Raw genomic sequence first — 12332 nt, 5'->3', positions numbered from 1 at the left:
TTTACAAAACAGAAATAGACTCACAGACATAGAAAACAAACTGATGGTTACCAAAGGGGAAAGGGGGTGGGAGAGGAATAAATTAGCAGTTTTGGACTAGCAGATACAAATTACTACATATAAAATACATGAACAACAAGGTCCTACTCTATATACTACAGGGAACTATACTCAATATCCTGTAATAAACCATAATGGAAAAGAATATGTGTGTGTGTGTGTGTGTGTGTGTGTGTGTGTGTGTGTGTGTGTGTGTGTGTGTGTGTGTGTGTGTGTATCTATCTATCTATATAAGAATGTATATATAACTGAATAAGAATATATACAACTGAATAAGAATATATATATAACTGAATAAGAATATATATATAACTGAATAATATATATATAACTAAGATTGTATATATAACTGAATAAGAATATATGTAACTGAATAAGAATATATATATACATATATATATATAACTGAATCACTTTGCTTTACACCAGAAACTATCTCAACACTGTAAATGAATTAGACTTTAATTTAAAAAAAAACTGTCATCTTGATTATGCTAGGGCTCGTGAATCTAACAGATAGATTGCAAGAGTCCGTCACACATCTTTAACCAAAAGAAGGCTCATGATTTCCTATTAACTGCAATCAGAAAAACCCTGTTGACCTAATGACCTGGATGGGAACAAAAGGGGCAAAATCTTTAAAGGATCCGACTCTACTTATTGAATCACTCACCACAAGCAAGTTTCTAACACTGTCTGAGTGCCACTGAATGATCAGTGGTTAGAAAGGAAAAGCAGCTATTCTTCAAGGCAACAGATACTGCCAGTAATATTGCCAATAAACTCCTCAGTCACAAAGGAAGAGATGGGTAAAAGTCAGGCTAACATGGCTGCAAAGGAGAGCACTGAAAGCAGCAGCATCTCTCAAACCCCCGCTCTTCCAGAAATGTCTTACTTTTGAGATCTGTGAATTTACATGCATTACACGTATCCATTCAATAGTCCTTAACCAAGGGTTGCATCAGAATCTCAGGGAAGTATTTCTAAATACCTGTGTCTAGACCTGAGTACATTTATTCAAGCAAAATCTTCAGGGGAGAGCCAGGAGAAAAAGCAGGCGGACCAGTTTCGCCATCACTTGCTCCCCACCTACAGCCACAGCCCCGCAGGGGAGCTACACCAGGCTGAGCATGGAAGACCCCAAGGTGAAGGTGTACATAGAGGGCCATGTGGCCACCAGCACAAATGAATGCCCCTGCTGGCTGTCAAACATGACCTGACCTCACTTGCCCAGGTTCAAGAACCTGGGATCCTGGGGTGCTCAGGGCCTGGGGCTTGCTGCCTCCCCTGCCCAGCTGCAGTCACCCAGCTCCCTCTGCTGGGTACTGGGTTCCTTCCTTCTCCCACCCATCCCCAGGCAGGCAGCCTGCCCTTGCCATCACTTCACTCCCCACAAGCCTTCATCTTCTGTAGGCTCTGAGCCTACCACCCACTCCCAGGTACTTCCTAATGGGAACTTGTTCCTTCTGGGGTGCAAGTGTGGCTGGGAGACAGAGCTCTGCCCTTTCTGTGGGCACTACCTCTAGCCTCTGGCCTTGGCTTTGGAGTTGTTTCCATGATAACAGGCCCTGATGTATTGTATTCAGTATACATATTACTATAAATAAAACACCTGTAGCTAGAAAAGACCCTGTATTTCAAATATCTTGTAAATAAAGTCAGTTGAGCTATACCTTGTTTATCGCCTCAATATTCGCATCATAGCGGAGCAGCTCTGCTGCAATTGATGTATTTCCAGCCAAGACGGCGTAATGCAGAGCAGTGTTTTGACAGTCGTCCGCAAGATTTGGGTCAGCACCCCGTTTCAGCAGGATAGTGACACACGCTTCTTTCCGGCACTGTACAGCCTGTTGGTATCACACCAAGAAACAGACTGTAAGTGCTAGGCATTCCAAGTTAACATTCCTCAAGTTCCAGCAGCTTGTTATATTTAAAACAGATAAATTCATTTTTATTCTAAGTAATTAAATCCAATCCATCGCACGTGCTGCTACACACCTTGATGAGAGCTGTCTTGCCTTCCTTGTCACGAGCATTCAGATCACACCACCACCGTGTAAGGAGATCCACCACTGGTGACTGGCCGCTGGCGCAGGCTAAGTGTAGGGCAGTCCTGCGAACATGAGAGGACTTTTTAGCAAATTAGAGCGTACTAGTTCGAAGACACAGTTACTCATGTAATGGTAAACATTCAACAGCATGCTATTCCTACCCCTTTAAAACTAACATTTAGTCGTATCTTAGTTCTTTCTATGGGGAAAGAACAGTATTTATTAGCTCTTATTACTCACCGCATTAATGGAAGAACTACCTGTTTGAATAGAAAGGGCATGCCGTTGAGATTCAGCTCAACTTGGGTCTGGCTTCTACTTTAACACTGTCACTTATTAGCTCTCACTTAGCCTGTCTGTGCCTCAATTTCCTCATCAACAAAATGGGCGTGAAGTAGTAGTTATCTTACAGGACCCCACTGTGATGCTTAAATGAAAAGCTATGCAAAATGTCGGGCAGCTCCTTGCACAAAATAATAGCTCAATAATTGTTGGTTATATTATAATTGTTACCGTTACTATTTTACAAAGACAACATTTCAATTAAGTAAAATGATAGTGTATCTACTTTGCTGCTGCAAGGATGAGAGAGAACGCTGTACTTCAGTGATTCTAACATGCTCCTTGTCTCACACTTCAACATCTCTGACGTGGGAAGGCAATTTAAAATTCATGTCTTAACCATAGTTGGCAGCTCCTCCCAGGCCCGTCCCACCGCTGTTACCTGTTCTTCCTGTCTCTGCTGTCTACGACATTTCTCTTGTATGTCAGCAACTCCTCCACTGTACACCTGTCACCTAAATATGCGGCTCTGTGGAACTCCTTCAGCTCGCTCACATCGACGTGATACCCAGGCACGGGCTTCTCATGATCCCTGCGCGCTTTCTGGTGGGTGCTGACGCCCACCCAGCTCACTAACTTCACGAGTCTCTTCTTCATCTGGCTTATCGCCTTCCGACACCGCTCACTTCCCTCCTGGCCTCTTGCCGCCTCCCGATCTCAGCGCTGGCGCTACAGAAAAGCCACAGAGGTCTCGCTGCCACACCTTGGCTGCAAAGCTCAACGGCTCGGAATGTTTGGTCTGGAACACTCGTAGCCTAGCAACAGCACTGACCCTCAACTGTCCCTCCAGAGCCAGTGTCCCTGTGAGTGTGCACAGAGGCCCAGAGGCCCAGTGTGCCCAGTGCGCACGCGGGAGCCTAACGCATTTCAAATCTCTGCAACTGCTTGTGGGCCATTTTGGATTCCGTTCAAATGTTGGTGCTAGGTGGCTGAGTGTTTTGGGACATTTCCAGAAGTGAGGCTTGCCCCTGAGAAAGTCATGTTTGTATGCAACTGTGGTTAGAGTGGGGTGGAACCACAGGATGCTGAAGGCCTAGTCCCCCAGAGAGCTCCCCACCAAAAATCTCTAAATCTCCTTATCCCTCAGTTTATTCCTTTCCCCATCCCTCTGGGCCCCAGCCAGTCTCCAGGGAATTTAGCACATGCAAACAGCAGAAAGCTGTTTTCATGGTTTCAGAGATTGTGGCAATATGTATCATTAAGTACAAACTTCAGAAACCAATACACGCTCTCCAGATGAAACGAAAACATGTTTCCGCATGCCTGTTGACCCTGCTCTGTGGCTCAGCCTTATGTTTACACACTTTCTTCACTTTATTTTTTGCTTTTATTTCCACCAATTAAATCTTGAATCAATCCAAGGTTTATTTGGGAGCATGGTATAACATTTGAGAACTTTTTAATCACGTAACTATGAAAACACCACATCAGTTACTCAGCGAGGCCACGCTGCTGGCTGACCACTTGCAGGAGGGGTGGAAGGCAGGGCAGACCTCCTCTTCCTGCCTAACTCCATCCTTCCTCCCTCAGCTGGCTAATTATGGCTTCTGGCCCTGCCAGGATCAAAACTGCAGGGGGCGGTAGAGTTCCTAAGTGGCTGACACTCCTGGGAGCTGGTCTTGAGTGGACTGGACCTGGCAAGTGTTTTGAAGCTGACTCTCTCAGGGGCATTTCTGTGCCCACACCTGCCCTCACCTGCAACTCCCCTGACCTAAGTGAATGTGCTGTTACTAATTTATTTACCCTTTTACCCTATCTTTTAGCATACACTGTTATTTCCCTCATCTTAAAAAACAAAGATGCGTTCACCCTCCAGCTGCGGCCCCATCTCTCTGCTCTCCGGCACACACGCCTCCTGCCCCTGCAAAGGAGCTGTTCCCATTCGCTTCCTCTGACTCCTCTCATTTTCCATCCAACCAAGGGTGTCCACTCACTGCGACTGCTCACGGCAGGGTCACCCATCACCCACCAGGTGCTGACTCCACGGGGAGCTCTGTCCTCCCCTCCCACGGCCCGGCAGCCACACTTCCCACCGCTGCTCTCCCCGGCTTCCTCAAGCCCTTTCCTCAAGGGTCTTCCTGGGTCTCAGGCTGCTCTGGTTTCCTCCCACGGCCCTGGCCGGTCTTCTCAGTCCCAGCCCCTGAGTGCTGGCACACAGCACCCCTAAGGCTCAGTCTTCCAGCCTCTACTACTTTCTGCTGCCACCCCCAACAGCCTTAGGGCTTTATGTATTCTCTACAAGTTGGTAACTTCCAAACTGCCATTTCCAATCCAGACCTCCCTCCTGTATTCCAGACTCAAATACCCACTGCCTCTCAACGTCATCTCTTGGAAGTCTGATAGGACTTCTCCCGGGCCGGCCTTCTCCTGTACCCACCCTCTCCTGGGCCTGCCCTCTCATGTTCCTGCCCTACTCTTGGTATACATTTGCTCACTACTCTCAAAATTCTCAAAACTTTCTCTTTAAATTATGGATTATTTTCCTAGGACTTTCACCGCTTTCTTGATAGTGACCATGTAAAGATTTTTCACACTTCTTACCTTTTCCATGACATTTAATAACACTGCAGCACATCCCAGTCTTTTGAAAATTATATGTATTTTGCCCTCCTATTCTTCTGTACATTGTGCTGATACTCCAGTCTTGTAGGTAGATTCCCCTTTATTTACTGTTAAAGGAGTACGTCCTTGTGTTGTCACTACAGCTCTGATAATTGAAATGAGTCAGCTTATGTACACGCTGTGCTGTGCATCATGCTTTAGTGAAAAAATATCTATTCATGGGCCATTTATGCTACTCCCAAGTCTTTCCAGGTGATCTGCATTCATCTAATCACTGAACTAGGTTCCTGCCTGCCTATTTCTTCCATGCTCTGGTACTCTGGCTCACCAGCTACATCTTAAGCCAAATTGTGTGTATGATTTTCTTCAGGTTACCAACCTTGGTATTCTTACTTAACCATTGTCTATATTTCTTCAAGCTTTGGCTCACATACAGATCCAGGCAAGCCAGACTTCTTACATACACTTGGTTACAAAGACCAATAAAGTAAGGCATTTTGGGTGTTGACTGCACACCAGAAAAGTGATATTTATCTCTCCTAAATGAAGGCCACAAAATACGTACACTTGCTTTACTGTTTACTAATACGAGGCCTTAAAGGAGTTCTGTAGTATGTCTGATAAGGAGTCAGTTGCTAATCTCATGGTTTGCTGCACAGAATGAATTGTTTTGCTCATTGCTTTTAAGGTTTTCTCCTTGTCTTTCAACTGTCTGTGCTGTCTAGTTGTGAATCACTTGTTTGTTCTCTGTAATGTTTGCTGAACTTAGGTGTGCAGATTAACGTTTTCTTTGAATTTAAAAAGTTTTCAGGCATTATGTCTTCTAATTTTTTTTTGTATTTCTCTCTCTCTTCTGGTCTGCCAGGTTTGTGTGTGTTGCCATGCTTACTGGTGTACCACAGTTCTATGAGAAACTATCTTAATTTTTCACTGTCTGTCAGACTGGATAATCTCTTTTGACCTGTTTTTCAACTTTACTAATTGTTCCTTCTGCCACCTCTAATGTGTTGTTGAGTCCCAACAGTGAGGTTTTTAGTTATTGAATGTTTCAATTTTAAAATCTTCATTTGTTTTCTCTTAATGTCATTTTTACCTCTTGCTGTTATCATTAATTTCTTGAATCACTGTCATCATACTTTCCTTTAAATCTTAAACACAGTTTTCTTTGAATATAATTCTTTGTAATATACTAGTATTATAGTACTTGTATTCTGAGAACATATTTATAACAGAAGCTTTGATTTTCTTCTAAATCCAACAACTGAGCTCCCTCAAGACAGTTTCTCAAAAACAAATGTTTACTAAAAGTGACTATTAAAAAAAGAGATGACTAAAAGAGCATAAAGTCATCAAAGTGAAGGATTGAGATACAGGAGTAGTGTGTTTGTGGAAAACTTTCTTTTTGATACCAGTTTAGGAATTTTCTCAGCACATTTTATGTGTTCAGTCTTGTGTGTGTGTGCACCATTAAAAGAAAGAATTAGTGGAAATAGAAAGTAATCTCCTGTAATCTTCAATCTTCTTCACAAAACTGTTCCTATTACTTCCTCTACTCTTTTGCTAATAATGTTATGTTCAAATATGATACTAATTTATATACATCCACAGTTTCAGATACCTTAGTTTGGATCAAGTGAATAACAAAATAAGATACCAACTGAAAATAAGATGCAAACTGGAAAAGTATAAAATGTATAATATGTAGATATATGAAATCTTTATCTATTACAAATACTGAAGTATAAATATGTTTTTCTTTTTAATTTACCTTATGTGACACCGTCTGCATAATTCAGGAAGTCCACACTTTTCCACAGCGCTTCATTGTATGTTGATGAGAAGCTGTGCATTCTATGCTCTAGTCCAATGTATACCTTCAAGCACAAAAGTCACAAAGTCTATTCTTAGAATCATTTCTCCCCACCAAGGCCAAAACTTTCATTTGTCCCTCAGTTCATCTATTCTTTATAAGTACTCTTCTATGAATTTATTCATCAATTAATTTCTGATGGGTTAGCCCTATACTTTTTTCCCACTGAATCCAAGCAATAAATACATTCAAATTAAAACATTCAACCATGTAAGTCTTATTATATTTTAATATTTAACAATGTTTCTTTAACCTCAATTTATAGGTTAATACTATTACTGTGTATTACCTGAATTTAAAACTGTGAACATTTTTGATGTATCCTTTACCAGTATCTGTAAACTGAGCTGCAAGTGGAGGGAGGATGGGATAAGTTTATGAGCACTGTAGAATTCAATGGCTATGAGTATTTACTATGTTTGGATGTTATATTTAATTTGAAAAACAACCTTAAGTCTCCTATTAATATTTTGCATAGTTCTTTCCAAGATTTATTTTCATCAACGTGTATGTGTGTGTGTGTATGTATACATATATGTGTATGTGTACGTGTGCTTATGCTTATAGACAGAGACTTGTACTCATGTAACTAATAAGCAGGCTTATATATAGGCCTGTACTTCTGAACTTCATCTGACTTGTGTCATTAACATTTCACTTACCACTATTAACCAAAATTTGATTCTTACTTAGTATGTGATTCATGTATGCAACACGTAAGTCAAACATTTGTATATTATTGACTATTACTTTTTTTCCTCCAGAATCTTCATCCTCATAAGTAACACTCTGAAGGACATCTCTGAAAACAAACCTAAGCTTCTATGTCTTGATTATTTGAAACATTACTTCTAGGGAAAAGTCTTGACTGGGTGGTTAAAATGAATTGTTTGTAAGCTAAACAAAGGTTTAAAAGCTAGAATTATTAAAAATAAATTCTAATACATAATTCAAATTTGGTCATGTAATATTTTATATTACCAGAAAAATATTATATAAGGATTTTTATCCTCTCCTGATTTTCCAAGATGTTTGGTTTTTACATAATAAAATGTAAAGACTAAAACAATATATTTTTTAGATAAAACTAAAAACAGTAAAACAACTCTATACTTTACACTTGTATTAACTCTTGCTTTCTCATAATTCTGTATTCTCAATGAAAGTATGATCATAAGAGATAACAAGTAAAAAATTAAATCTCAGATTATTAATACTGCTTTTCACAAAGGCATTTAAAACTGTCTGCTGTTTGCATTTATATTAGGAAACATCCTTTTTAAACATCAGTGAGCACGCTCTCCAAATGCATTGACTTAAGCATTCTTATTAATAGTCCTGGTATTATTTTAATAAGAAGTATCTAATCATGTTATTTTATAGTTAATCTAAATATTGTAGATAAATCAGAATATATTAATCATTTACATGCAATCAGAACATTAGAATTTTTAAAGCTACATAACTGTTGATTTACTGAGATACGTCAGCCACCAAAAGTAGCAAGTAATGAGAACAAAGAATTTATGCTGGGTAAATTCTAATCATATTTCTTTAAAAAATTGTGTAGGAAAATGAACATGTACAACTATGATGAACGAATCTCTTCAACTAGAACAGTCCTGGATGTACTTAAAATATTGAGGTTTCATTTAAAATAATATTTACAGTCTTCCTTCCAAAAAACACATTTTAACTATTTTGGTCTCATTGCCAAGGGAATAGAAAAGGAACTCACAAAATGAGATTATTTTAATTATCTTATTTTCCTATTAAAATGGCAAGACACATACTGAGTTTCATAGATACCATGAGAGAGTATAGTCTTTTTGACTATAAAAAGTATTTTTGAGGTCTTTTTTCTTGGTAGTGGGATGTCACTTAGCAGGAGTAATATCTAACTACAGATACATATAGATACAGATACAAATACAGATATACATATGTGTATTCTATTTGCAGAGAATTATTTATCATTACAAGGTATTTGTGATAAATATCTCCACCATTTATGGAACGAAAAAGTGATTTAAAAACAGCAAATGTTGACTGAAGGGAAATTACCTTCCAATTTATGACAGCATCTAATTTAAATCCCTACTTTGTGACTTAAATCAACATTGTGAGTTTTAATTAAATTGATACTAAATAATAAATTCTTGAGCATAATGAGATAAGTGGATTCAAACTTAATATATTTCCTAGAAAGCATACATTATTCACTTACGAATATATCTGTGAAAAAAAATTTAATGTGATTATTTGGAAACAAAACCAAAATGAGTATGACTCATATCAAAATATCTCAGTTTTTAATACTGTAGTTACCACATGAAATGGTTAAGGGTAGAATTTAAAAGACATGAATTCTATTTTTTTCACTTTTAGAACATTCTCTGATTTAGAAGGTGGGGTAAAAGGAATAAGAATATTTGTGAAAAAAATTACAGTGCATACACGTATTGAAAGGCAGTATGTGTAATGAAGCTGCGATGTATCTTTTTCTTCAACGGGAACACGATAGGAAAGGAGAAAGGAGGAGACAGGGGTCGGGTCACAAGACCGACGGACCGGCGGCGGCGGCAGAGCGACCTCCGGGGGCAAAGGGCGGGGAGGGTGGGCATGTGCAGAGGCGAAGCGAGGGGTGACCGGGACTTCGGGCTGAAAGGTCTCCTTGGTTCCCGTTGCCCCTTCCTGCGGCTGAGCCTTGGGAGCCACAGTGATCTCGGGCGTCTCCGGAGCGGCCGCCGCTACCGTCTCTCCAGGCTGAGCGGCGCGGCACAGCGAGCGGGGAGGCGGCGGCTGCAGCCGCGGGCACAGCAGCCGCCACGTCACACACGCGCGGAGAGCGAAGGTCCACACCCTGACGACGATCGGCAGTGGGAAGACCCAGGCCCCGGGCACGTCTCCTCCACTTCCGTGGAGCTCAAGGGGATGTCGCTGCTGGACCCGGCAGAGTCCAATGGATCACTGCTCTTGGAATCAAAGATAAATCCGAACACTGCGTATCAGAGACAACAGGATACATTAACTGTTTGGTCAGAAGCTGAAAACTATGCTCTGGCAAAAAGTTTTCAAGAAAAAGCTGGCTGTCATGAGACCTCGGAAAAAATCTGTCAGGTTCAAGGTAAGAATCAACCAGTGAAGCCACACAGGACCTCACTGATGAACCACAAGAATGATTTGAAGAAATGCCTGAAACAAGTCATCTGATTGACCTGCCCACATGTGAACTCAATAAACTTGAAGAGATTGCTGACTTAGTGACCTCAGTTCTCTCCTCACCTATCGATAGGGAAAAGCTGGCTCTGGCCTTGGAAAATGAAGGCTATATTAAACAACTACTGTTCCAAGCTTGTGAGAACCTAGAAAACACTGAAGGCTTACACCATTTGTATTAAGTTATTAGAGGACTCTTACACCTAAATAAAGCAACTCTCCGGTAATGTTTTCTGACGAGTGAATCATGGATGTCGGGGGATGCCTTGAATATGAACCTGCTTTGGCTCAGGGAAATGGCACAGAGAATTCTTGACCAAAACTGCAAAGTTTAAGGAAGTTATTATTCCAATAACACATTCTGAACTAAGGCATAAAATGCATCAGACTTACAGGGTACAGTACATAGGTGAGAAACTACTTGTTTTATGAGGTCAAACATAATCTTGATACAAAATCCTGACATTAACTTTGTAAGAAAGAAAAGTAATAAGCTACTTTTAAGCGTAAAATAAAATTTTAAATGTATTAAAGGTATGATACCTCAAAACAGAGTTGACATTCAAGAAATGAAAGGTAATTTACTATAGTATTAGGATAAAGAAGAAACACATTCCTCAGAGATACATATAAGATATTTTTAAAATTTAACACTCTCATGCTATGCCAAAAAGGGAAATATATAGGATTTTGCTTATATAATTAGTGTTAAACATAAAGAACTTAGAGCAAGCATCATAATTTATGGTAAAATGTTGAAAGCTTTATCTTTGAGATGATATACCATTCAAGGATCCATATATTTCACATTAACAATTTAACAGTAGTCACGATCTTTATAGCATAAAAGATAAAAGAAAGAATGTGTAAGGAATAAAAAGGGAGGAAAAATTTTACTACTTGGAGATATTCTCAGTTTGAAGGTAGAAATACCCCTTCAAAAACTCTGTGCAAAAATTATTATAATTAATAAGTTTAGCAAAATTGTAGTGAAAATTAGGATAAAATCTGCATTTCTAAATGAAGGAATAAGCAGGATAAAAGAATCTCTTACAAGTTCCATTTAAGACAAGATATAAAATTGTTAGATATATAAGAACAATTGTAAAAACATATTTTAAATATATTTGAACAAAAACAGTACAGATCTAAGGTGAGCCAAATGGCACTAAACATATAACAATTTATGACCCAAAACAGCTTTCTGAGAGCTCTAGAAAATGGTTAGGAACACCCCACAAAGAAGCACCTGCATTCAAACCGGCAGGAAATTTGTGGTATTCTGCTCACACTTGCACCACCTCCTTCATCTTACATCTCTGTGTGACCTGGAGGAAACAGCTTAATTCTCACCTCCTACCTTGGACAGAAAGACAAGGATGAAACTTTCTTGTCCCATTCTAGGGGTTGGTTGAGGGCGTTATTTCTGTCTTGCTTGACTCAGACCAGTGATGAGAGTGGTGGCAGAGTTTAGGTACTTGACATGCTGGAGCTACATGTAATCTACAGTCCGACTGGAACCTTGGGGCACGAGCTTATGGGCATACAAATAAAATAGAAATCTAAGCTGACGGGGAGAAATCAGGGATGAGACCCTTAAAAGCAGCTGTAAAGATGGGGACCTAAAAAAAAAAAAAAGCACATGCAAAGGCCAGACAAGATGCACCCTTCCTGGAAAAGATATGAAAGGACATGGAGCCTTTAAACTGAGCTGATAAGTGAAGGTCTTCCTCTATACAGAGCTACTCCATAAAAACTGGAGAAAAATGGCTGCTTTTTGAAATTCCCAAATCTCAGTAAAAATCACAGGTACATAAAGAAACAGGGAAACAGCCCATTCAAAGGAACAAAATAAACATCCAGAAACTAACCCTAGAGCAATTCGGACTTCTAACCAACTACACAAAGACTTCAAAACACCGCCTTAAGTTTACTCAAAAACCAAAAGGAAAATGTAGACAGACAAAGAAGCAAAATTAGGAAATGATTTATGAACAAAATGAGAATATCATAAAGAGATGCAAACAATAAGAGGAAAAACTCTGGAGCTGTAAAATACAATAAACGAATTGAAAAATGCATTAAAGGTGTTCAACATCAGACTTCATCAAATAGAGGAGAAAATAGTGGATGTGGAGATAGATCGTTTGAAATTATCGAGTCAGAGGAGCAAAAAATAAGAATAAAGAAAAATGAAAAGAGCCTAAGGGATTTATGGGACACTATCA

General features: G+C 39.6%; 1 protein-coding gene across 1 annotated transcript in view; it reads right to left on the bottom strand.

Moving 5' to 3' along the window:
• LOC107035108 (coiled-coil domain-containing protein 144A-like) overlaps positions 1-3431 on the bottom strand; it is a 55369-nt gene extending 51938 nt beyond the window's left edge. The window contains exons 1-3 of the mRNA XM_072942143.1: positions 2836-3431; positions 2059-2173; positions 1734-1907 (exon numbers count right to left, since the gene is read on the bottom strand). Of these exons, the coding sequence (XP_072798244.1) occupies positions 1734-1907; positions 2059-2173; positions 2836-3050 (504 nt within the window). The 5' untranslated portion in view covers positions 3051-3431. The remainder of the gene's footprint in view (positions 1-1733; positions 1908-2058; positions 2174-2835) is intronic.
• Between the last annotated feature and the right edge of the window lie 8901 nt (positions 3432-12332).

The sequence above is a fragment of the Vicugna pacos genome, chromosome 18 (assembly GCF_048564905.1).
Source record: "Vicugna pacos chromosome 18, VicPac4, whole genome shotgun sequence".
Taxonomy (NCBI): Eukaryota; Metazoa; Chordata; class Mammalia; order Artiodactyla; family Camelidae; genus Vicugna; species Vicugna pacos.
The sequence above is the reverse complement of the archived record's forward strand: the minus strand, read 5'-3'. Positions and strand labels throughout refer to the sequence as shown.